The following is a 26793-nucleotide window of genomic DNA, read 5'->3' on the forward strand; positions in this document are numbered from 1 at the left end:
TTCTCCTCTGCAGAAACCCTGAGAGCCTACAACTACAATTTTAGGAATATTCTCATACAGATACAAATCTGCCTTAATACGGCATTGAAGTCTGTCAGCACATGAAAAGATGCTCAACATCATTAGCCATCACAAGACAAGCAAATCAATCCACAGTGAGATACTAGTTCACACCCACTAGGCTAGTTATTATCAAACCGTATTGTTAAGGATGTGGAGAAGTGATAATCCTCATACTCTGCTAATAACAATGTTAAGACAGTACAGCTGCTTTTGAAAATAGTCCAGCAGTTTCTTAAAAAGTTGGATTATGTATGACCCAGCAATGCCACTCCAAGGTATACATATGTACGTATATACATACCCAAGAGAATATATGTCCACATAAATACTTACATGCAAATGTTCACAGCAGCTTTATTCACAATAGCTAGAAAGCACAAACAGCTCAAATGTCCAACTGATGAATGGATAAACAAAATGTAGTATATCCACATAAGGCAAAGCCACTTAAGAAATAAAAAATATGAAGTGCCATCGATGAACCTTAAACACACGGGCTTCCCAAGCAGTGCAGTGGCAGAGAATCCACCTGCCAATGCAGGAGATGCAAGAGACGCAGGTTCTACCCCTGGGTTGGGAAGATCTCCTGGAGGAGGAAATGGCAGCCCATTCCAGTATTCTTGCCTGAAGAATTCCATAGACAGAGGAGCCTGACAGGCCACAGTCCATGGGGTTGCAGAGTCAGACACAACTGAGCAGTTTGTAACTTAAATGACAGAAGTCAGACACAAAAGGGCACATACGAAATGATACCAATGAAATGTCCAGAATAAACACATCTATAGACAGCTGGGTCTGCTGGGACTGTCAGGAGAGTGAGAAGTGACTGCTAATAGGCAGTGTCTTTTTAGGGTAATGAAAACGTTCCAGAATAGTGGTGACGGTTGCATAACCTTGTGAATATACTAAGTACCACTGAACTGCACACTTTAAAATGGTGAATTTTATTTAAAGAAAAAATTACATTGTAAAGAGACGATTAAAATCCCTTTCACACAGCCAAACTAAAACTTGTCATAGTTAACAGAATGACCACATATTATGTTACCTAAGAAAATGGGGACCTCGCTTTGTACTATCGTTACTTTATATGTATTAACTAACACATTAAACTCTTTAAAAACGGAGGTTGTTCCATTATTTGACTCAGATCCAAGAAAGGGAAGCACTTAGATGTTAAGTAACTTTAACCAAGATCACACAGTGGAAAGCTATGGCAGAAACTTTGGCCTGCCAGACTTATGTTCTTGCCCACTCCAGATTGTATGTTTTTATCCCCAGGAGGCAAATCCTAGATAGCTGGCAGGAGTCACCATGTCTTCGCGTTCCTCACCTCAAGCCCCAGCAATGTCCGGCAAATGACAGTCAATTAAACTTCTTTCCCATCTGTTCATCCAGTATTTGTGCCTCTACAGCCTACTAGGCACTGGGGACAGTCACAAGCAAGACCAAGTCCCTAGGGACCAAAAATACGTCATTTCAGGTCGTAATCATTGCTATAAATGAAAAAAGAGAAGTCATGAAAGCCTGTCTGAAAAAAACCTAGTAAAGAAACAGGTTAGATTGGGCAGTGAAAACAAAGGCTTTTGGAGAGAACAACTTTGATCAAAGCAAGAGCAAGGACGTAGATATGGCTTGAGCAGACTGAGGGGAGGACATGAGGATGCCCAAGCAGGTGCTACTGGGTCTTGCAGGCCAGAGTAAGAAATTTGGATTTTACTGAGGCAGGAAAGAAGAGTCTCTTGAGGGTTTTGAGCAGTACTATGATCTGACAAGACTCCCTGGTAGCCCAGTTGGTAAAGAATCCACCTGCAAACGCAGGAGACCTGGGTTGGATCCCTGGTTGGGAAGATCCCCTGCAGAAGGGAATGGCAACCCACTTCAAGTTCTTGCCTGAAAAAATCCCATAGACAGAGCAGCTGGGCAGGCTACAGTCCACAGGGTTGCAGAGAGTCAGACACGACTTAGCAACTAAACTACCACCATGATCTGACAGGCTACTGGGAACAGAACAGCCTGTGTGCATGAGTACTGGAGGGTGGACGCCGCCACTGACACTATCGACTCAATTCTGAGTGAATGTAACAGCTACCAAATGAGACTGAGACAAGATCGGAGGACACGTTCAATTTGGTATGTCTTTCAGACACCCAAATGAACTTACCAACCAGGTAGCTGGACAGGGGTCTAGGTCAAGGGGAAGTTTAACTGGAAAACGTGACACATCAACAAAAAGACATTTAAAATCAAAGGACCTAGGGATTCTTTTGTGTTCGGCAGCTTTCTCTCCAGACTCCCATCACATCACATTTCAAAGCATCCACGAGAGAGAAAAGAGCTAGTGAGGTAGAGGAAACCTGGTGTTCCCTCTAGAAGGTAAGGGTTTCAGCAAAGGAGCGAGTAAGTCCAAGTCTGCCAGCAGGGCGAGCGAAGGAGGGAAACTGATCGCTCACTTTGGCAAAATGAAGGCTGCTGCTTACCTTAACAAGCACTTCAGTCAAGTGGAGGAAGGAAAGCCTGCTGAATAAATGAGACAAGTGAACAAATGCACTGAATGAGTGAATGGCTAGACACAAGTACCCCCAAATAATGTTCATGGGTTTGTTCATATTGGAAGGGGTAAGTCAGGAGCAACCACCTTAGATACGGGATATTCTGTGCATTTCCAACATTACCGAATTGTAAAATCAAAAGGAAGTCACATGGAAGATCCTTGAACGCTCTCTTAAGTTGCCCCATACACAGAGATGTGAATGCTACTGTTCTACCTTACACAGTGTTATCAGCTTCCAAGTTCTCTCAAATTATATTACTCTCCTCAATCTTAAAATTAAAAATGGCCAGTAGGGAGCCAAACACCATACCCACTGACACCAGACACCACCCATACCAACCACCCTCGCCCCGCCCCCCACACAGGTGCACGAACGCACCTCTGATAGAGGGAGGCTGCTCCAGTCATTTGTTAACCTTCATTCACTTCCTGGAATGTGCCACACTCCTTCTGCCTTGGGGTATACATACTGTGTGCTCTGCCTGAAATTCTTCTCTTCCCCTATGCCTGGCTGACCTGCCCATTATATATGTTCCAATCTCACTGTGTACTTCCCTCTCATGGCACTTATCATATTACTAAATAAAGATGCCAGGACAATTTTATCACCTTGTATTTCCCTTGCCCAATCCTTCCTCTGCCAAAGCTGCCAAGGGGGTAAAAATATAGGCACTGTAAGATTTCTAAGGTGGGTCTCCTGCAGTATTCAGATGGGTAATAAAAGTGAGTGGCCAACATTTTTAAATTTAGAAATTTATTCTGTTTAATCCACAAGCTTTATATAGCTTTAGTTAAAAAAAAAAAAAAAAAAACAGAAACAAAAACAAAACAATAACAGTGAAAACAAGACACTATTTCAAAGTCTGGGCCCTTCCAGCTTTCCAAATACAAGAGCTCTGAAAGTTGTATATACTGACTGGAACAAGACAAAATTATGAATGGAGCCATGACATTTCATAAAACAAAATTTTACGTAACTGAAGGATCCTTCCTGGGGCTAATTAATTGCCTTTACAAAAAAAGAGAAAAGAATGAAATTCCAGTGTTCCAAATCAACTTGTTACACATCTATATAAACCCACAGTGTCCTGGCAAACAACATGCTTTCATTTTCTGTCTCATCTTAGAGCTCGAATCCTGATTCATTTCAGCAGAGACTCCACAGGCAACAGGAAAGATTGTGGCATTAAAATATTCATTTATACTTTTGTGGTAGTTCAACAGTGGTCTTATTTCTGGGCAAGCTTGCAAACCATCAAGGTTGAAAGCATCATAACTTAAATGGGTGCTAAGACTCAAATGAGAAAAAGGAAAGAAAAAGAAAGAAAAACCTCTGGGAATAGCCAGGGGTATTTAAAGGAACCATAAGAATGCCAACAATATTTAAACCCCCTTTTTTAAAAAGGGGATTTTTCTTTTTTGGCTTAAAATACTTCACTCTAAACGAAGTTATGTCAGCTGTCAATGAAAGAATGTCACTAACACACTGGGGACACCTTTGCAATGTAAATCCATGCCCTTGTTTACATGGTGAACTTCAACCTAGCAATTATTACAACAAATGTTATAGTCTAAAGCTCAAACACATTTTAGCAATTTTGAAATTGAATTGCGTACAAACCAAATAAAATTTACATCGTAACAAACATTTCCACCTAGGACTGTGGGGACACTTGAGCCTTCCGCATTGATCTCAGGGCCTTTTCACGCAGGTGCTTTTCTAAGTCATCAAGGTTATCTTCAGGCTCACTTTCAGTCTCCTAAAAACAAACAAACCAGAAAGGTCGTATCGTTAAATCTTGAGACAACGGTCGCCAATGTTGAGTCTTATCTGTGGTGATGGCAGCACGACTGTGTGAATATAGTAAACCATAAAATCACTCCACTTTAAATGGGTGAATTACATGTTTAATCACGTCAAAGTGCTCTTTAAAATATACATTAAGCCTTTTGAACGTTATTCATATTCTTATTTAGCCTTAGCAAATTCCTGCTCTTGGTGGGTGGTCCTAGAGAAACCAATCAGAACAGAGTTAACACTGGGCATCTAATTATTAGAAGAAAATTACAAGCTACTTCTGCACACCAAATAATTTAGCTCTTTGTACAAACTGCAAGACAGGGCCCATAAATACCTTCTTAGGCTCTGGCTCTGCCTCCGGTTCTTCCTGTGCTGATGTGGTTGTGGGAGCAGCTACAGCTGCAGGGGTCACAGCGGCTGCAGCAGCAGCAGCTACAGCCTTCTCCTTCTTGTGTTTTTTGTGCTTCTTGTGCTTCTTATCCTTTTTGTGTTTCTTGTCCTTCTTTTTCTTCTTTTTCTTTCCACCTCCTTCTGGGTCTGAATTCTAGAAATCCAGAAAAACAAAAGCAGTAAAGTCAACCTGTCCAATGAAAAATTTTATTTCAAGGGAATAACCAGCTGAATTAATCTCAGAATTTCATAGGGCTTCAGGGGGAAGAAGGTCCAAGACCAGTCACCACCAAGAAAAGTACTCCTAAAGATGGGAGTAAAGACTTCCAAGAGCTGAAATAGATCCTGAAGGTAAATGATTTAAATTTCCCCAACTAACTTTGGGCTTTTCCGGTGGCTTAGCAGTGAAGAATCTGCCTGCAATGCAGGAGACGTGGGTTTGATACCTGGGTCAGGAAGATCCCCTGGAGGAGGGTATGGCAACTCACTCCAGTATTCTTGCCTGGGAAATCGCATGGACAGAGGAGCCTGGTGGGCTACAGTCCACAGGGTCGCAAAGTGTCAGACACGATGGAAACAACTGAGCATGTGCGCCAGGTCTCCCAGTCACAAACCATGAACCAGGTCTCCAAGACTGGCCTGAGGCTGGGTCTACTTCCAGATGCAAGGAAAAGCTCCATGATGAATACGAAGAAAAGTCTCTGAACTCACCCAAACTGAATTCTGGTTCCTGAACCTACTGGTCAACCTCACACAAGTTGTCTGACTTGTTCTGAGGCCTTTTTATCAACCCCAATTGAGTATTACAATCCCTAATAAAGCTGTTTACGATAATTAAAAATGGGAATATCTGTAAATCACCCATCATACCAGCCTAAGTAATAAAAAACTATTACCCTAATTATAAGTGTGTGTGATTGCCACATCTCTAGTCACTGATCTCTAGAATGCAGGGTTATTTATTCTCCACTGCATATATTCCAAATTTAAGCCAAGAGTAGTTTCTGCTATAAATGCATCTAGTCTGTAATGTAATTTTTAATTTCATATTTCCAAGCAATTACTTAAAATTCCTCATCATTCAACTAGTCTGCACAATAACACAACCCAATTAAGATGGACAACTAACTACTGATGTTTTTTATACAATATAAGAATCTGCCACGATTAATGAATCACAAAGGAAAACAGTTTAAGCTCTGATATTTTACTATCCCAATGATATGTAAGCTTGATGATGTAAAAACAAGAATGTTACTCTTATTTATGTAGCCTGCCAAATATAAGACTGCTGCTGCCGCTGCTAAGTCGCTTCAGTCGTGTCCGACTCTGTGTGACCCCATGGACTGCAGCCCACCAGGCTCCCCCGTCCCTGGGATTCTCCAGGCAAGAACACTGGAGTGGGTTGCCATTTCCTTCTCCAATGCATGAAAGTGGACAGTGAAAGTGCAGTCGCGCAGTTGTGTCCGACTCTTAGCGACCCCATGGGCTGCAGCCTACCAGGCTCCTCCATCCATGGGATTTTCCAGGCAAGAGTACTGGAGTGGGGTGCCATTGCCTTCTCCAAGATAAGACTATCTGGGTCAATAACGTACTTTCTGTTTCATCTAATATTTCACATGTTCCAAGATTCATTTGTTATTACAGAAATAATGTATTTCCAAATTAAGAGCATTAAAATGTAAAGGAGAAAAATTAAAGATCACTAATTATTCTCCTCCAAAACCACTGGTGACATTTTGACATCTTGTGATACTTTTCTTAAAAAATAAAATGTAATCATACTAATAGACATGATGGTGACTGCAGCCATGAAATTAAAAGACGCTTACTCCTTGGAAGGAAAGTTATGACCAACCTAGATAGCATATTCAAAAGCAGAAACATTACTTTGCTGACAAAGGTCCGTCTAGTCAAGGCTATGGTTTTTCCAGTGGTCATGTATGGATGTAACAGTTGGACTGTGAAGAAAGCTGAATGGCAAAGAATTGATGCTTTTGAACTGTGGTGTTGGAGAAGACTCTTGAGAGCCCCTTGGACTGCAAGGAGATCCAACCAGTCCATTCTGAAGATCAGCCCTGGGATTTCTTTGGAAGGAATGATGCTAAAGCTGAAACTCCAGTACTTTGGCCACCTCATGTGAAGAGTTGACTCATTGGAAAAGACTCTGATGCTGGGAGGGATTGGGGGCAGGAGGAGAAGGGGACGACAGAGGATGAGATGGCTGGATAGCATCACTGACTCGATGCAAGTGAGACTGAGTGAACTCCGGGAGTTGGTAATGGACAGGGAGGCCTGGCGTGCTGCCATTCATGGGGTCGCAAAGAGTTGGACATGACTGAGCAACTGAACTGAACTGAAGATCAAAACTTTCATTGATTGTGTAATCGTAACTATTCCTAAACAATACTAGAGAGAACAGAAACACTAATTTGCTCCTAGATAATATTAGAATCAAGGTGTTTTTTTTCCCCCATTTTTCTAAGTTATTTATATAGCTCAACCTTCACCACCAAGATTATAGAAATTAATACTATAAAAGACACTGGAAATTAGTGGATGTCTATAGAGTATTAAGCATGCACAGTGATGCAAACACCACCACTTATGCGCCTCCTTTTGAAGTCCATCTGAATCACAGAAAATTATGCTCCTCTGAACTACAAAAGACAAAAACCTCTCTCCTTCCAAGTAACCATTTACACTTATAAAGGATGTCCACAACAGGGCAGACATACCCTTGCCGGTGATGGGCTTGGTGTTGGGCTTTTAGCCTTTTTAACCGGTACCGCTGGTGACCAGTTGGTGGAGGGTGACTGAGACTGGACAGGTGACGGAGGTGCTGGGGGCTTTTTAGCTGCTGGCTCAGGAGATCCCGAGACAGATCGGGAAGATGAGACCCTCCTTACCGACTGAGGGCTTGGTGAGGCAGCTCTAGAAACAGAAGGAAAAAATAAAACATTCAGCATTCAAAACAGAGATCCTTCTTTAAGAGAAAACCACCAACTACCATTACACAACCAGATCACCAACTTTAATATTTTACAGCACTAGTTTGCTGGTTGATTGTATCGACACAATTTTTATCATTTAAGTCTCCTGGAGAGTAGTTCCAAGCCCCACTATCCTCTACCCATTCTATTAATGGTTCTTCTTGTAGGAAATTAGTAATGCCATATTTAACACTGCTTTTATCAGTCTTACAGACATGCAAGAAGCATCCTATGCATCGCTTCAGAGCTGGATTTGGAAGCACACTTCTCAATTAACCTGATATCCTTAAGAACCAATAAAATCCTCATTTAGCTCATACCACAAGGAACTATCCTGAAAACAGAAAAGGATATATGAATAGGACCGAGAATTTGCCTTAAAGTTTGTATTCACAGCTGTTCTTTCCTGTTCTAAATGTGTGTGTGTTGTGTGTGTGTTGGGGGTTGGGGGGAGGGAGGAGCTTCCAAACATAAAGAGCTATGCAAGTTAAGTGTTCCTAACCAAAAAGGATAAAACGTTTTTACTTTTTTATCTTTTTGGGTTCCGGAGTCCTGGAGACTCTCCTAATGGGCCTAGAACTTGGAGATGGGGACTGCCTTCTTTGGGGTGACGATGATGCTCCTCTTCGAGCAGGTGGAGGACTTGAGGTCTGAGGAGCGCGAGGCCGTGGTGAGGGCGAATGCCGTTTGTTTGGCTGTGGTGACCGGGCCTCCCGGGCAGATCGGCTCGGGGAAGACCCTTTCCTATGCTTTGATGACAATGAAGGCGAACGTCTCTTGGTGACTGGGGAGCTTCTTTGTTTGGGAGGTGGTGAATGGGAGACCCGACGCTTTGGTGGTGGAGATGGTGATGCCCTTCGTTTAGGAGGGGGAGGGGGCGAAGCCGTTCTTCTCTTTGGAGGTGGAGAAGGAGAGTATCTCCTCTGTATCGGAGGAGAGTATCTTCTTGGGGAAGGTGAGCGACGGCGTGGAGGAGGAGACGGAGTCCTAGGAAAAATACATCATGAAAGCTTAAAGGTCCAACAGGACTAGAAACAGAATGCAAAAAAAATTATGCACTTACAACACCAAAGAGAATATTTCTAAGGGGAAATGCCATGCCTTTAAGTTTAAAAAAAAAGAGAAATCACTTAGTAAATTACTGTGAATCCTAAATGATAACAAATAAGACATTCTGGGTAGTGGAGATTTAGGGTTCAGATTGAATTCAAATTTGTCAAGTCATTCAGCAAAACCCATGTAGAATCAATTTAATATTTCTTCAGAAAAGAATCCTGCATTGCTCTGAAGAAACTGAAAATCCATTACTACTATGTAGAAACTAGATAACTATATTCATAAGATTCTACTGACTATGCAACTTGAACTCAGAAGTCTGCTTTAAAGAGCTGTCCTGTGGGGAACACTCTCTACACTGGTGTTTGGACTCTGTATTAATAATTAGTGCTCACTTGCACAAGGTTTAAAAGACATCACCCTGCCCTCACTGAGAGACTTGCATTTTGGGAGTCAAAAGAACAGTATTCAATGGAAATCTACTGCTAGGGAGAATGCATTCCTGCTGAAGTCCCACTTGGCCTTCCTCTTAATGCTTAATCCCTATATAACCTTAACTTGCCTCTTAGAAACTAAACCTCAAAATAACATTCAGCTTCAACCACTTGATTTTCTCCTGAAACATTCAGACCTTGAGCTCCAAAGTTTTACTGTCTAAAAATCATCTTTGGGAAAGGCCATACATTGTGCAACATCATAGAATGCATTTCCATTTAACTCTTATTAGTAACTCTGGGCTTCTGCCTATGGGGTCACATAGAGTCGGACACGACTGAAGCGGCTTAGCAGCAGCAGCAGCAATAACTCTGAACCCAGATTTCCTCACCTGGAAAATGGGAATACCACTATTAAGCAAGACCATCTTGCGGACTAAAGATAAACTACATAAAGCGTTTAATGGTTTAGGTGGCACATAAAAGGCATTCAGGGTGTAGTCACTATACCGTTTGAATTTGTGTTTGAGCGATTCTCTTAAAAAAAATTTTCCTTTTACTTTGAAATCATTTTTTATTGACAGAAGAGCTGAACAATAGTAAAGACGTGCCACTTAACATCTCATATAACTGTAGAAAAACTGCCAAGACTAGAATGAACCTTAGTGCTAATTTGCTCTTAACTAAAAAATACTAATGCCACCTTAGTTTTCCCCAGTAATGTTCTTTTTCTGTTCCAGGTTCCAAAAATTAGGATCCTACATTGCATCCAACTGTCCCATGCCCTTAGTCTTTCTGCCAATTTATAATAGTTTCTCAGTCTCTCTCACAATCCATTTTTCTTTGAAGAGTACTAATCAGTTACTATGTAGAATAGCTTTCAATCTGGGTTTGTCTGAGATGGTCAGTGCTCTGTGTTCAAAGACCCAGTATCCAGAGATTTAACCAACCCATATTCAATGGGCTGAAAATATTTGAACATAAAAATGTTCCCCCTAAAATCACTAGAGTGATTCTATCTTTTAATTTACTTAACCTCTTTTAATGATATATGGTTTACAAATCATAAAATTCACCCAATTTCAATTGTTTTAGTATATAGGTGACTCATGAACACAGGTTTGAACTACATGGGTCCACTTATATGTGGATTTTAAAAAATACACACAGCAGTACTACACAACCTGCCGTTGGATGAATCCACAGATATGGAAGGCCCAACTGTAAAGTTAGAGTCAGATTATCAGCTACTCGTTGGTACCTTTGACCTCGCTGAAGGTCAACTGCATTCACAGTCTTCACCCATCATGACTCCCAGTTCCCATCCCACCCTGGCCACCATCACCAATCTACTTTCTCTCTCCCTCTACATTTGTGTGTCCTGGACTTGTCAGGTAAATGGAAATGTATAATATGTGGTATTTTGTAAACAGCTGGACGAGGCCACTCGAATAAATGTTTCAATCACAGAAATCCAAAGTTGCTCCCACTAGCACACACGAGCCTATTTCATAAATACCTTCGTCGTGGTGGTGGTGTGGGAGACCTGCGTCGACGAGGTGGAGGAGCAGGAGAAGGAGAACGTCGCCTTCTGGCGGGAGGTGGGGAGGGACTTCTCCTCCGTCTACCACTAAACCAAAGAAGAATTATAGTTGATTCAGAGTCAGTAACATCTGTAACTAAGTGATCGAGATGATTTAGTTTCAGTCACTGTCAACCCAAAGGGCAGGAGCCATCACTCCATCCCTAGAGCAGTGTTTTTCAAACTACACTGCAGTCAGTCAAAACTCCGTCAGAACAGATTTAAATTAAAAAAAGAAAGAAAAGAGAAAATCTAAGTGTTTTAACTATGGTAAATTTTCTTGTGTGAAACTTTTGTTGCAGTATATAAATAAGCAGTCTGGGTCACATAAAACATTCTTAACATGACACAAGGTGAAAAAACTTTGATAACACTACCTCAGGGAGTTGCTTTTTAACTGGACTGTACATTGGAAACAGCTGGGAAACTTATCTGAACTTTGTGTTCACCAGGTCTTGGCTGTGGTCCAGCTGATATAGGTTATTAATAAAAAGGTTCTTCAAGTAACTTTTGATTCCTTGTTAGGAAGAACTGCTGTAAAGCCTAGAAAAATACAATGTTCTAATATAGATATTTAAAATTAAAGGCCCAAAATCTGGGTGTCAGTGCTCCAAGTTCTTGATAAAAAAAAAAAAACAAAAACATTCCTGTGGTTGAATATGAGTTGCAAACAATTAATTAAAAACACTACTCCAAAGACAAAGAAACAAAGCTGCCTGAGCACTTAAGCCATCATGAGGAGCACTGTGGTTAAAATATAGATAAGAATCATAGACCTTTATTCTGAGCTCTGTTGCACAACCACAAAAGGCACACTTTCTCAAGTTAACTTGTCTTGATTCCCCAATAAAACTAAGGAGAGTTCATTAACAGAACAATGAAAATTCTAACATTCATTAACAAACTTGATTTTTAACTTAATTATGCTTTGTGAAGACTAAGATTTCACTTTAAACAGATTTAAGACATAAACTACAAGCGCCCAATAGGTCAAGACAGATCAGCTTCAGATGACATGCAGACACCAAAATTTTAATTACAAGAAAGACAGTAAAGGAGAAGTCAGTTCATTAGCAGGGTTAATACAGGTAATGAAGATTTCAAATGGGTAAAGACATCTGGGTTTTGACTCAAAGAGAAAAAGGTTTACACTCACAAACCTGAGTGATGAGATGATACAAAGCAGAACTCCTAGTGTGTTATCAGTAGATATAATAGCGCAAGAGGCTATTACTGTTGATTATATGGCTCCTCTTTTAAAATATTCTCATTAAAAAAAAAAAGACAAACCTGAACTCAGATTAGAATCTATGATATACTAATGACCTGAGATATTCACCCTGTGCCTCAGTTTCAGTTGTAAAATGAAAGGCTTGGCATAACTAAAAGGTCTCTTTCCCTATGTTTCCATGTGAGAAAATTGAAAAGAGAATAAAACCATAACCTGTTAAAAATAAAATAACTAGCATACTTAAGGAACTACAAGAAAAACTTGATAATCACTTATAACTGGAATCTTGACACTGAATAGATCTACAGCTTCTTTAAGCTGATATGACACACATTTCAGGGATTTAAAAGAGAAAAAGGTAAATATCTTCTAGTTACTCTGAACACTTAATGCCAACCCAAGCCTTCAACTGTGTGTAGACACTGTTGAGTATAGAAGTCCCCCACCACCCCACATTATGTAAGAACCAGTTTCATTAAGCCTTGAAACACAAAGCAGCCCTCAGGAATTAGGAATAGACAAGTCTCAGAATGAAGACAGCTTATTATCTATGCAGTGGCCTCTTCAGAACCACATCATTTCCTTAGTCACATGGTAATGAGGACAAGTTATACATGCAACAACTACTGTTTTACACTAAGTATGATTAATATTTGGGCTTCCCAGGTGACACAGTGGTGAAGAATCTGCCTGCCAATGCAGAAGATGCAAGAGACATGGGTTTGATCCGTGGGTTGGGCAGAGTCCCTGCAGAAGGAAATGGCAATCCACTCCAGTATTCTTGCCTGGAGAATTCCACGGACAGAGAACGGGCTACAGTCCATGGGGTCCCAAAGAGTCGGACACGACTGAGCACATGATTAATATATCTTTAACTATTAAGGAAGGAATATTCAACAGCCAAAGACAAAAGTTTAGAAGCATGAAAAATATTGCTTTAAGCCTTAGTCATTTTTTAACCTTTTAAATGTCTCTCCTAAGTTTCTCTTGCCTTCCCTATCATCATCACAAAGTCCCCCCACCCCTGCCCAAATCTAAAGAGCTATTACTACTGTCCTACCTCATTAATTTGATGTGTAAGAAAATATAATTAAATCGAACCAAAACAACTGAGGAACTTCTCCACCATCATAACCTGTAAACCTGAGAACAGGATGTTACCTAAACAGTAAATTAAGTCACTAGAACTTTGACATGTAATCCTAATTTACAAAATAGCATCTAACCAACCTTTTAGTCATTGGCGATTGCCATCGCTTTCCCATCTGCATCCTGAGAGCAGTGGAAAAAAACAAGTGTCAAGAATTCCATTCACCAAATTAATAGAGATATATATATATATATTTTAGATGTTCAAAGATAGTCAGGAAGTAAATGCCATGATTTAACTGGTCTATTCAGGTCATGCACATGCATGACATGCTGGTACAAACTTACTAAATTCTCATTAAACAGTAATCACTGAACAAAACAAAATGCAAATACCCCCAAATCTGACCATTTCCTACTATAAGCGCTAATGAAATGGAGTTAACCAAATTCTAAACAAGCCCACAGCCCATCCCTTAAGTTATGAAGCTTTATCACAACTACAGATCAAGAGTGAAAACATTACCGAGGGGAAGCCTCTTTCTGGCGCTTTCGAGGTGATGGAGAGGCACTCCGGGAAGGGGAATGTCTCCGTCGCCTGCCTACCTCACCATTCTTCACATGGGACCTTTTGGGTCGTTCATCTTCTGAGGAAGAGGAGGAGCCAGAATCTAAAATTACACAATAAAGAAAAATTTACATCAGATGTATGCTTAACAGCCTGTACCCGTTTTTGGAAGCTAAGCAGAGGGAGTATCCAAATTAGCAAATCAAGTTCACTAATGTAAGTGAGCACACATACAAGCCATGAGTTCTGAAAAAAAAAAGACAATTACCAATATGGGCTCAATGACTTCAAAGTCAAGCATACATAAATATATATTATTATATAATTATTTCATACAAATCATTTCCATAGCACAAGCCAAGAAAACAGCACTCCTTAAGAATCTAGTGATTTTCCAAAAAGCTCAGTCAAACTTTGCTCAGTCAAACTCGAGCAATTACTTAATTCTAGTTACTCTAAGCACTTTTAAGGCTACTGAAAGCCTGACTGGGGTTTGAATAATTTACTTCATATCCCTATTATTATCAAACAAAATATATCTGACATTTCCTATAAACATCAAAAAAATATCCAAAACATAAACGCATTTTCAAACATTTCCATAATTAACTATATCTTAAAGGAGCTGCAAAAGCTATATAGCTTTAACTGACTTAATGTCATTGTGGAATGCTTTGGTTTCCATTTTATAAATGAAAAGGAAAGGCAGTGTCTAGACTCCATCACAAATACCAACTGAGTTAATAAAACCAATATATCTGACTTTAAAATCAGATTTCTGTGTATGTACATTTTAATTCAGAAATTTCATTTTATAGATACACTCATATAAACACATACACAGGAAAAAAACTAGAAATAACCTAACTGTCCAAACAGGCAAGTGGCTCCATAATATATTATCAATATTTTAAAAATGTTGCAGCCAGTAAATAAATGAGGTAGATCCTTAAGAACTAACAGGGGAAGATGTCTAGATATAGTAAGTTAAAAAGGCAAGCAATATAATCTACAGTTTGAGCCTGTTAGGTGTTTTTGGTTTGTTTTTAAACTACAGATACTTAATACATGCACAGAAAATTTCTAAATAAAACCTTTGGGGAGTAAGACTGAGGGTTGAGGAAAGAAACATACTTTTCCAATTTTTATTCCTGTTTTAAATTTTGTACTCTGAAGATCTATTACTTTTACAGCAATCTAGAAGAAAATTAAGTTTTTAAGGAAATACTTAATACCAAAGCTCCAAAACTAACAATCCCTCGTATTTCTATGAAGGCACAAAAATATTTCTCCTAAATACACTCACTACACTTACGGATATTTTTATCTTAAATATTTTTATTAGGATATGCAGAGAGAAAAAGCATGTAGTCAGTGTCCATACCAGATGAAGACTGCTGGTTCTGTCGTCTATACTGGCGTCTCTGCTGCACAGAATCTGCTGCAGCCATTTTGCCACCTTTATCTTCTTCTGAAAGAAGGACGCATTTAGAAAGTGCTTCTTTAGTTATGCATACAGAAAATATACATATTTGAGTTGGGAAATGTTCTCCTAAACTTTTACCTGTGATAGCTGGGTCAAGCACTATCTACTCTTTTTTTTTCCCCCCAAATAAAGGAGGAGCTTAAAATGTCAATTTAAATGCTAATTTAGATTATCTTCACCAAATATAATGAAAAAATAAACTTATCCAGGCATTTGTGACAGTTCAGGCTGTGTGCCAAGCACTTATAAACATTATTTCAGTTAATCACCAAAGACTAAAGGATGGTACTATTATGCATTTCAGAGATGGAGGGGAGGGGAGAAGAGGCTCAGATAAATTAAGTAATTAAAGCAAAACGTAGTGGAACTAGGGATTCAAACAGGCCAGTCTGACTTCCAAGTCCTAGCTCTTAATCATTAAGCCATAAACTATAATTAATCTTTAACCAGAATCAAATTCAGCTTAAAAAACAAAACAAACACAAAACACGTACCCGATTCAGACAACTCTACTTTCCGAGGCTTCGGTGCTGGTGAAGGGGATTCTCTTTTCTCAGTACCTTTATGTTTTGTCACTAAAAACAAGCGGGGAGGGGAAAAAAAAGCCCCACTTACATACATTAAAAAAAGAAACAAAAGGCTACACATCTTAATGATACAAAAAAAGTGTGACTCTTCTCATAAATAATTTACTGACAATTAAAAAGTTCTTTTAAAGATCCTGTTGTCATTACCTGAAGCAAAAGAAGTAATTCATAAATGTTTGGTGAAAAGCCTCAGAAAGTTCTACAATGACTTTAAAACTTTCAAACTTTCTCCCAAGAGAAACAGTTCAGAGAATAGCATTTCAGTTCAGTTCAGTATGCAGAAGGAAATGGCAACCCACTCCGGTATTCTTGCCTGGAGAATCCCAGGGAGGGAGGAGCCTGGTGGGCTACAGTCTATGGGGTTGCAAAGAGTTGGACACAACTGAGCGACTTCACTTCACTTCAGTTTGGTAAACCTCTATGTGCTACCTTAAGCACACACTCTTGACCATGTAAGCACTTTTAAGCACTACTATAGGTTGGTCCAGAAAAGTAATAAAGATGATAAACAATTAATACATAAGATCTGATGAAACTTTCACAGAGAAAAACATTTGATCTGGAAATCTGAGGAACAAATTGGTCATCTAAGAGATGAAAAAAACTTTAAAAAAAGTTGGTCTTCCCTGGTGGCTCAGTGATAAGGAATCTGCCTGCCAATGCAGGAGACACGAGTTCAATCCCTGGTCTGGAAAGATCCCACATGCCACGGAGCAACTAAGCCCGTGCACCACAACTACTGAGCCCTCACACCTCAGGGTCTGAAGCCCACACGCCCTAGAGCCCAGTGCTCAGCTACACGAGAAGCCACTGCAACGTGAAACCCGTGCACAACTAGAGCACAGCCCCAGCGTGCCACAACTAGAGCAAAAGCCCAAGAAGCAATGAAGACCCAGCACAGCCAATATATAAAATCATACATATATATATATATATATGTAGACTTTCACCATGGTAAAAATACTAAACGCTAAGGCTAAAGGTTTCTTTCTAAAGCTTAATTTAAAAAAGTAACCTCAACCAAAGTCACCCAAATAATTCAAGTGAACTAGGATCTGAATCCAAGACACTATTTCTATGGCATAGGCATAAGCTTTAATTTCTAACAATTACTATTTCTGTTTATACTGTCCATCCCATTGCTTCAACTAAAATCAAATGTTTATACATAATCATTAATCTTACCTAAGATTAACCTGAAATATCAGAGAACAGTCCTCTAAGAACTAAACCTGAAGACAATATGATCCCCTCAGGATCCTCACATTTGTTTTTGTTTCACTGAAGCAATTAACATGGAATGTTTAACCTAACATTTATATAATTTTGTTTAACAGACATTCATATTCAAATTTCTCTAAAGATTTATTTTAAGAGGCAGTAATGGCAATCTAATCATCTTTGCTGAGGCAATCCAATCAAAGAATTTAACTATACTTTTTATTAATTCTACCTAATAATAAGCCTTTTGGACAAATCACTGGAATGGCTAATGAATCCAGTGATTAGATAATCCAGTGACTAATTAGTGATCAGTAGCAAGACTGCACTTAACAAGTATTAGCCTCCAATTAAAATAAATAAATTTATATTAAAACATGCATTTTAACAAATTCAAAGGCACAAATAGAAAGGCCTTTAAAATTTTAAACATGCAAAGCTCTTTTCTGGATAGGTCCCTCTTCATTTTTAAGTGTCAGTGAATCTTCAACTCTTAAAATGATATTTTAGGGGATCTAGTTTATAAACCTGCATATCAAAGTACCACTTTAGAGAACTGGGTTCTGAAATGTGTACTTGGATGCCAAAATGCATTTTCCTCTAAGAAACATCAAAAATGTGGTTATGTTTGCTATATATTTGGCAAATAAATGCCTGTTTAGTAAATAATGCAATTGAGCTATAACATTATATTTTTCCCCTACAGAAGCTTGTTTTTGGAGTTTTATCCTGATTTAATCTCTACAATGGGTTGGCTAAAATAGTCTTGAGTCATTATTGATATAATCAGTGCTAAACATACTCCCTACTCTGGCTTAATAAGACTAACTGAATCATAGCATTATTAATACTGTTTCATCAGTGCTTGCTTGTCTAGGTAAGATTTTTCAACAGTTCATTTTTATCTTAAAAAAAAAAAAAAAAAAAGCTTATTTTTATGTTGATGTTGTTTCGTTTTTAGTGTTAAAGGGGGAAAATCATTCTAGCATGAAGTTTGAAATCTCCAAAGTCACCGAAAAATCAGTATTTTAAATTTATTTCAGTAGTCCTATTAATCATTAATCTTGCAGACTTGCTTGAAAGATCAATCTGGTAAAGATAAGCTACTCTGTGACCAGAATTATTAGTAAAAGAATCATTAAGTATTTACAGAGCATAATTTATATTGCTGCACTGATCTCAACTTAAAATTATCATCACCACTATAGGTACAGATCCTCTGGAAACATATTTCATTAAATATTTCACTGATTTCAAAGCACTGTTTTATGTACTAAGATAATGCCAATTTACCTATGACATGCCATTGATTACAAAATGCTTCCTTTCAGATGAGAATGTGTATTATATTCCAAATAGTTTACCTTTAATTCTCCAAAAGTTTTCCTTCTTTCCCCCCACTCCATCCACCCACTATTAACAGTAGAACCTTAAGGCCGTGATTGATAACTACCACATGAAATACAAGAGTAAAATACATCACTTTTCAATGGTATCACTACTCGTATTAGCAGTGGAGACAAGAAAGGAACTTCTGAAATCACACTACCAGCTACAGAAGCTGAAAAACTTGATCCTGCCTTCCATCTCTCTCCCCTAACAATCAAAACAGGCATTTGGGGTTAGGAAAGCTGGGAGACATTTTTCAACTGAGAACCCAAATTCTAGTTCTGGCTGGTTGACCCTGACCAAATCACTTAACCTGAGAACCTGTTTCCTGATGACAATCTCTGAAGTCTTTCCTAGCTCTGAAATTTCATCACAAAGGGTTGGGATCTCTTTACTATAAAAAGCTATTTATCTCCAAGTAGTTAGAACCAGTATTCAGCTTCAGTGGACAAAAGGCAGCTCTCACTACACTGCCCACAGTCTGCTTCTTTGGTTGGGTTTTGCCTGGACATGGAAGACCTGTCCCATCAGCTCCAGGAATATAACTGGTCCCTTGTCTTCCACCTTCACTTCCCTTCACTGTGACTTGTTTTCAAAAAGCAGCAGTCCACTCTTTCTGACAACATATCAAAACAAGAGGTGGTACCTGTGCAGACCCTAAGAAAGGTAACAATGCTTAATCAACTTATTTAATAAGGATTCAGTCCTTCCGCTCAGGTACTTTAATTAGCCTTTGGTGATGTAAATAGAAAAATCATAATCTGATATATGTCTGCAAGGTAACAGGTATCTTCATAACACATTTTTTTAACTAGACAACTTTATAGCTCCAGAGAAAGGAAAGAAGTATTCAGAAGTGCAAAAACTTCACCAGAAAAGAAAAATAGGTCAGGGCAATAGGCATCAGTGACTGGGAACTCTTCAACAGAAAGTAATATGGGACATGATTATTATGAAAGCAAGTTATCCTAAGACACCCATACTTAAAGGTATCTCTGTTTTTATTCAGCTGTCAGTCTGATGAGTCAATGCAACAAAAATGACTGCATAATATTCATGTTATCAGTACATTAACCTGTTGAAGTTCAGAAATAATCTAATCACTCTTTACATATTACCAGCATCTGACAGTACCCTCACCCCTCACTCTGACAGCATGTCTACACTTCACACTAACAGACTTCAAAAAAGCAGAATGTCTTTCTAGAAATCACCATATTGCAGAGTTATGGGGCCAGAGGGTGATGGAGGGGTGGACACAAACGAAGCAGCAGGGTGCTGATTAGAAATGCTGCTCTCGTCAACCTCAAAAAAACGCAACAGTTAAGATTTTGCCTGCGATATCCCCATTTTTTTCCTTTATAACCTGAAAACTTAAATGTGATCAGAGCAATCCCAATATATATTAATCTACAGATTGCTCCTTAAAACCCAGTTACTGTAACAGTTCTTTTATGATCTCACCCTTCCCCCTCTACTCACCTATCAGGTTGTTTATTATTCCAGCCCTAAGTACCAGAGGCTCAACTCAAATGGATACCATAGTTTTTCTCCACTGTGTATTTAACGCTTAAGAAACAAACGCCAGCAGACCACAACCTTCACTCAAGACTAACATAGCATTCTACTTGCCTGGCAGGATCACAGATCATAAGTGCCTCAGAAATCAATCTGCAGAATAAAGCAAGGACGACACTCAGAAGAACCTTGCCTAGAGCCTAAATTAAAAAAAACCAACCAGCTTTTAGGAGGACACCATGTTCCTCCCTAGAGAGTACAATATGCCACAGAAAGAATTAAAACAGAATATTAAGTCCTCCAGTAAGATATCAAACAAAATATCTGCAGGGTATAAAAAAAGTTAACTGGTCTCATAGTAATAAAACGATCCCTTTACCATGACAACACAAACTTCTGGTAAGTTACCCCAACTCTAACAGCTCACGGCTGGTAATAGTACATTTTTCCACCTACTCAACGCCAGAGGGCAATGCTAAAAACAAAACCATTTTACACGTAAACTCCATTTCAGCAAACCCCCAGGAGCTTAAAGCAGGAAAAAAAAGGTGAGAGTCTAAGCAAATTTGCAAAAAGCACGACACAAATACTACCCAGCTATCTCATACTCTGAAAGGAGCAGGGACAACATGAAGAAGAACATACTGTTTTTATGTGATTTTTACCTTTACCTGAAGTTCTCCCTGGAGAGACAGAAACACGACTTTTCCTTGTACGGTTTGACTGCTGGGGTGTTGGGGAATGACGAGTTTTTGGCGGCGGAGTAGCTGGAGGTGATGGCCTATGCCTTCGCCTCGGAGGACTTGCTGAAGGAGATAACCTACGAGTTTTTCGAGGAGGGCTGGATGTCCTCTTCGGAGGCTTCTTTGGCGGTGACCGGGAACGAGATGAAGATGATGATGAACTACTCCCAGACAAGGATGCCGATGAACGCCTTCTTCTGTGGAACAAAGTACTCATGTTCATTAACTGCATGTTTAGAGAGAATGACCTTACAGGTATGTATATGTACAGTTTACACAAAAATACAGCTATTTTTATCCAACTTTTGAGTTTATGTAGCTAAGCACATAAATGAGTTTGCTTTTTTAAAAAAGTGTGAAACAAAACCAAAACCCAGGATAGGAAACAGCTAGTTCTGAGACTAACTAAATAACTTATTCTGATAAATGCTTCTGTTTGAGAGTTGTCTTTCCCATAGTTATAAAATGTCAAGTGCTATACAACTAACCGGTCTCTTCTCGCCTTAGGAATAATGAGTGCTTTGGAGTCTGCATACAAAATTGGGGTGGCAAAGTATTTTTTCATTTAATAACACAATGTCAAGCAACCTTTTATGTTGCATTAAAAAAAAGCACAATATTAGGAATTCATTTAGCTACATAAACTTAGAAGCAGGGGACTCTCGAATTCTGCGGCAAAATCTGTGGTAAGTTCTGTTGCAATTATGTGTACCTGCAGAATTCACCTTTGGCGGAAGAATTCCTGAGAACCTGAAAAAAAGAAACCCTACCTTAAGTGTGAGACAAAAACTGGCTGAAAGGGAATCTTACACAATCTGCAAATTATCTTGACTGCTAAATGGCTCAGTAAGCAATTAAAACACACTGTTTGCAAAACTCCAGTATGAGAAGTAGCTGTTTCCACTAACCTTATACTACAAAGCACCAGCATTACTTTTCTCCTAAGGAGGAACAATAAATTTTAGAAAAGTGGGATGCCTAAAATTGACCATTTACATCTTTAGTCTCACTAGTAACATCAATTCCATAATTTCTGTTAGTACTTATAAAAAATGGTCCAAAATATCTGGACAACTCCTCCCTGGAAAAAAATACTGTCTTTTTTGTTTGTTTCTGTCTTATTTTGGCCACATTGCAAGGGTTGTGGAATCTCAGTTCCTCAATCAGAGATTGAATCCGGGCCACATTAGTTAAAGTGCCTAATCCTAACCACTAGACCACCAGAGAACTCCTCCAAAATATCTTCTTTAAAAATATGGGATTCTGGAAAACTTCAGACTGCAGAAACAAAACAAAATTACAGAGCTTATTATCTCCAAGTTGATTTGGTTCCTTGAAAAAACTTCAGAGACTCAAAACACAAAAAATTCTGTCCTAAATATAATCTGAAGCACAATAACCAGTTCCTTCTAAAAACAGGTGAAATGCATCGTCAAGAAGGCACAAAACTCTGCTACCAGTACACTACACCTCTACTCAAGGCAGGTGTGGCAATAATCTTTTTGTTCAAAGTATTTGATCCTAACATTTTACCTTATGCTAATTTAAAAATTAAGAACACCAGTATTGACAAAGTGACTTTTATGCCAAGTCTCTTCAAAAATAGGACCAAACTGCCATTAATGGTTATTATCTATGGAATGAGGCTGTAATTTTCAAATCATTTCATTTCTACTTGAACTGTTTATTGTTAAGTACTCTTATTTCTTTAATATGGAAGAAACATTATGTATAATGGATTATTTTAACACTCCAGCATTTTTGCCTGGGAAATCCCATGGTGGGCTACCATCTACTGGGTTGCGAGAGTTGGACACGACTTAGTGACTGAACAGTAACAAAAGCTGTTCATCGACTCTATAGTCATCTATATTCAGAAGCTAGTGGTAATCAAAAGCCAAAAGGAGAAGGTGAACAATTCCCTTACTTGGTTTAAGATTTCCTGGTAGGGTCCAAAAGGGTAAAGATGAACACAAATACCCAAAAAGATGGTGAATGTCTTGTTTTTTTAATCTTCTAACACTGGATTAAGTGTTATCACTCAAAAATAACAGCATTACACCTCAAATGAGGTATCCCTTCATGAGACATTACCTATTATTGCTCATGAGTTCTTTTTTTTTCTTTCCTGAAGGAACACTAACTCAAAGATTAGCCTGGAACAGACAAAATGCACTTCTGTACACCTGACAGCTCCACATTTAGAAAAGCCACCCCCCCAAACCCCCAAACCCTCACCGTCTCACTGGAGATCTACTCCTCCTGTGCCTTGGTGGAGGAGGCATTCGTCTCGGCGGGGTTCTTCTTCGAGGAGATGGCCGTCTTCTTGGGCTTGGCCGCCTTCTAGGTGAGTATGATCTGCCACAACAGAATTAGAATCTGAATAAACCATACGCAAGGAATGAATTCCTTAGCATAGTTTTCTCAACAGCTACATTTAAAAAATGGATTTCAAGGGACACAATTTCTTATTTGTGTGGAGATTTTTAATAGAATGTAGAGAGTGTTCTCAAATTATCTCTGGAAATCCAAAACATAAACCTGTGCTAAATTAAATTTTCTACTGCTTTGAAATAATTTACCTAACTCTACCTAGGAGAACACATAAAAATCCAACATCTATTCAGATCTTAAAGGCACTACTCACCTTGATCGAGATCTATGGCGCCTTCTTGGTCTAGTATGAGAAGGAGAGCGAGAACGTGTCCTGGATCTTGACTTGGAACGTGACCGAGATCTTGGTCGGGTCTTTTCCTTTTCCTTTTTGGAGTTTTTCTCTGGAGAAGGTTCTTTAGGCTCTAGTACTGGTTCAGTCTTGGGAACTTTCAGGATGTCACTGTGGGGTGGGGGTGGGAGGTTGAAAAAAAAGCTTATTTTGTGCCTTTTCTACTCAGACTCCTAAGTCTTAATACAATGATATGAAAAAGTTATTTTTCTCTTTAAAAAGTTTTCAAAATCTATGAAGACATCTAGAAAGATGTATATACATCACTGAAATCCAGTGAACAACTAACAATTTTAATCACATGTATTTTTTAAGAGTGCAAAGGTGTCCATGATACGGGGGATGGGGGAGCAAGCTACAGTATATACAATATCTGAAACAGCACCACAGGCAGGTAGCAGGGGTCACCTCTGGGTCATCTTACTTATACTCTACTATAAAGTTTTAATTTCTTTTCAACAATCTAACTTTACATTTTAAAAACCTGTAAGGAAAACAAGTTTACATTTCTAACTCACAAGTATATTTATTGTCACTTAATGACAGACTAAAACTGTGATATTTAAAAATGAATTTTTATGTACTTGCCTCGTAGAAGTGGCCTCTTGTACTGAAGGTTCTTTTACTTTCACTGATGGCTCGGGGAGCTCTGGAGTTTTTTCCTTCTTCTCTGGAGCAGGGGAAGGACTCCGGCTTTTGGTTCTGTGACGGGGAGATCGAGAATGACTGCGCTTTCTCTCTCTCCTGACAGGAGAAGATCGTCTTCTAGGGGAAGGAGATCTGGATTTGCGTCTAGGATGAAAGCAATTTTTTTTTCAGGTTTTTTAAATAACATGGACCAGGGAAAAGGGTCAAAATAAGTGAGGTTAACCTTTTACACCATTGTCTACACCTGTGCAATTCCTATAGATACAAGATATTGTCTCACATTTATTTAACAGGAAAAGGGCTGAGATAACACCAGAAAAACAAGCAAATGAAGGATAATAACATTCTCTAGTTTAACAGTTATAAGTGTTAATCAGTCATGTCTGACTCTTTGTGACCCCATGAACTGTAGCTCACCAGGCCCCTCTGTCCATGGAATTCTCCAGGCAAGAATACTGGAGTGGGCTGCCATTTCCTTCTCCAGGGGATCTTCTTGACCCAGGGATTAAACCTGGGTCTCCTGCATTGCAGGTGGATTATTTACTGTCTGAGCCACCAGGGCAGTCCCATAACAGTTATAAGAGAGGAACATACTGACCTAGGACTCTGGATTTAGGTTCTTAATCATTCTGAGAGTTGAGAAGACCAAAGGACAACTTTTTACAGGAAGAGGACATGTAAAAGGAATGAAATATGTAGAAATAAGAAAGCTGTCCGTTTAAAGTGAAAGTCACTCAGTTGTGTCCAACTCTTTGAGACTCCATGGACTATGCAGTTCATCGAATTTTCTAGGCCGGAATGCTGGAGTCGGTAGCCTATCCCTTCTCCAGGGGATCTTCCCAACCCAAGAATCGAACCAGGGTCTCCTGCATTGCAGGTGGATTCTTTACCAACTGAGCTATCAGGGACACTCTGCATATAAATCAGATCTAAAAAAGCAGTTTAGATCCAGACAGATCCCATCAAAATTCATCAGGTACTCTTGGTATTGCACAAAAAATGACTAGGGCAATTAAAGCAATATGCTCTTCAGAAGAGGATGAATGTATCAAACTTGCCTAAGAGAGCTTTTTGGGAAGAGAAGCCCCTTTTCCATTTCAACAGCAGTTTCCCTAACCTGAAATAAAAGAGTAAATCTGGTTCACTTCAAATAGTTACCACTATGATTTGTGCATAACTCTAGAACTACTGCTTCCCTGCTAACAGCTTTTCATATCAAGTATATCAATAAAAGGGACAAAGAAATTACCTGCTCTCTTTACTAATTCCAGCCAGCTAATTTATGAAGATATTAGAATCCTAAAAACGGAAAGCCTAATGGAATTCTCACCAGCAAAAATACAAAAGTTGAATCATGGATTAAAAAATGGGAACCTAACCATAGTCTCAATGGAAGGAAAAAGAAAGCAAGTATCTGTTTTGCATTCAGTACAACCATCTAAGAAAAGTGCAATATGAAAGGCTAGTAGGTATAGACTTCTAATTGAAAAAAAAAAAAAAAAACTAAAGAAAAAAGAATTGGAGTACATTAAAGTAACTCAAAATAATTTAAAGCAATATGAAAGACAAGCCAAGATTTTGATTTAGGAATTAAAGGACTGACTAATTTACCTAGATTTTAGAGATAATTATTATAGTCAAATGATGATCTGTCTTAAAACAAGAAATACCTTAGTCCAGAGGCAAGCCATAGCTCACCACAAAAACTGTATGATGGAAAAATTTCCTGAATTGTACTGTTAGCTTCCTTTTTAAACTGTGTAACTTTCTGGACACAATATTTTAATACCTAAGATACTCATAAAACATTAGGTATGCACCATATGTAAAATAGATAGACCATGGGAATTTGCTGTATGATTCAGGGAACTCAAACCAGGGTTCTGTAACAACCTAGAGGGGTGGGAAGGAGGTTCAAGGTGGGGAGGACATATGTGTACCTATGGCTCATTCATGTTGATGTATGGCAGAAACCAACACAATATTGTAAAGCAATTATCCTTCAATTAAAAATAAATTAACATAAACCCCCCAAAATATCAGGTATGCAGATTGTGCGGTACCTTCTTGGGCTTCGAGACCGCTCCCTTTTTTCTCTGCTGCTTTCTTTTTCTTCTTTATCCCTCTTATCCTTGTCTTCATCTTGCTTTTTCATAGATGCCAACTTTTCTTGTTCAATCTGTAAAGATAAGGTTTTCAAAGTAAACAGTTGACCATTTGAGATTAACGAGCAAACTGAAGACTGTATATCTGATAAAAACCAATGTTATATATAACTGTCTTTCACCACCCCAATTTTAGGTAACTGTCATTTCATCAGTCTCTGCTTTTCAATCAGACTGGTCTTTTTTCATCCATACTACAGACTGAATAACTCTGATGGCTCAGTGGGTAAAGAATCTGCCTGTAATGCAGGAGATGTAGGTTTGATCCCTGGGTCAGGAAGATCCCCTGGAGGAGGAAATGGCAACCCACTCCAGTATTCTTATCTGCAAAATTCATGGACAAGAGGAGCCCAGAGAGTTACAGTCCATGGGGTCACAAAGAGTTGGACATGACTGAGCACATGGCACTACAGACAAACTTTATGATTGGTACTGAATACTTGCTGAACTCAAGAGAATGGCTGTTGGCTGTTTTCAAGCTTACTAAGAAAAAAGAAATCATTTTCACATTTGTATTATCCATTCGTGATTTAAAATGTATTGCCCATAT

At 38.9% G+C, this 26793-nt stretch overlaps 1 protein-coding gene across 10 annotated transcripts in view; it reads right to left on the reverse strand.

Annotated features, from left to right (window-relative positions):
- Positions 1–988: 988 nt before the first annotated feature.
- The window catches only part of SRRM1 (serine and arginine repetitive matrix 1), a 31799-nt gene continuing 5994 nt past the window's right edge, over positions 989–26793 (reverse strand). For 3 of the 10 annotated variants that reach the window (XM_019981188.2, XM_070776438.1, XM_070776445.1), the window contains 14 exons: positions 26142–26257; positions 24019–24222; positions 23353–23541; positions 22944–23063; positions 20628–20902; positions 15742–15822; positions 15146–15232; positions 13720–13864; positions 13335–13376; positions 10811–10921; positions 8327–8788; positions 7547–7742; positions 4753–4962; positions 989–4377 (listed from right to left, as the gene is read on the reverse strand). In XM_019981188.2, coding sequence (XP_019836747.2) covers positions 4273–4377; positions 4753–4962; positions 7547–7742; positions 8327–8788; positions 10811–10921; positions 13335–13376; positions 13720–13864; positions 15146–15232; positions 15742–15822; positions 20628–20902; positions 22944–23063; positions 23353–23541; positions 24019–24222; positions 26142–26257 — 2343 coding nt within the window. In that variant the 3' untranslated portion in view covers positions 989–4272. The remainder of the gene's footprint in view (positions 4378–4752; positions 4963–7546; positions 7743–8326; positions 8789–10810; positions 10922–13334; positions 13377–13719; positions 13865–15145; positions 15233–15741; positions 15823–20627; positions 20903–22943; positions 23064–23352; positions 23542–24018; positions 24223–26141; positions 26258–26793) is intronic. The other 7 variants (XR_011562996.1, XR_011562995.1, XM_070776419.1 and 4 more) reach the window with 7 other exon arrangements.

The sequence above is a fragment of the Bos indicus genome, chromosome 2, assembly GCF_029378745.1.
Source record: "Bos indicus isolate NIAB-ARS_2022 breed Sahiwal x Tharparkar chromosome 2, NIAB-ARS_B.indTharparkar_mat_pri_1.0, whole genome shotgun sequence".
NCBI classification, from domain to species: domain Eukaryota; kingdom Metazoa; phylum Chordata; class Mammalia; order Artiodactyla; family Bovidae; genus Bos; species Bos indicus.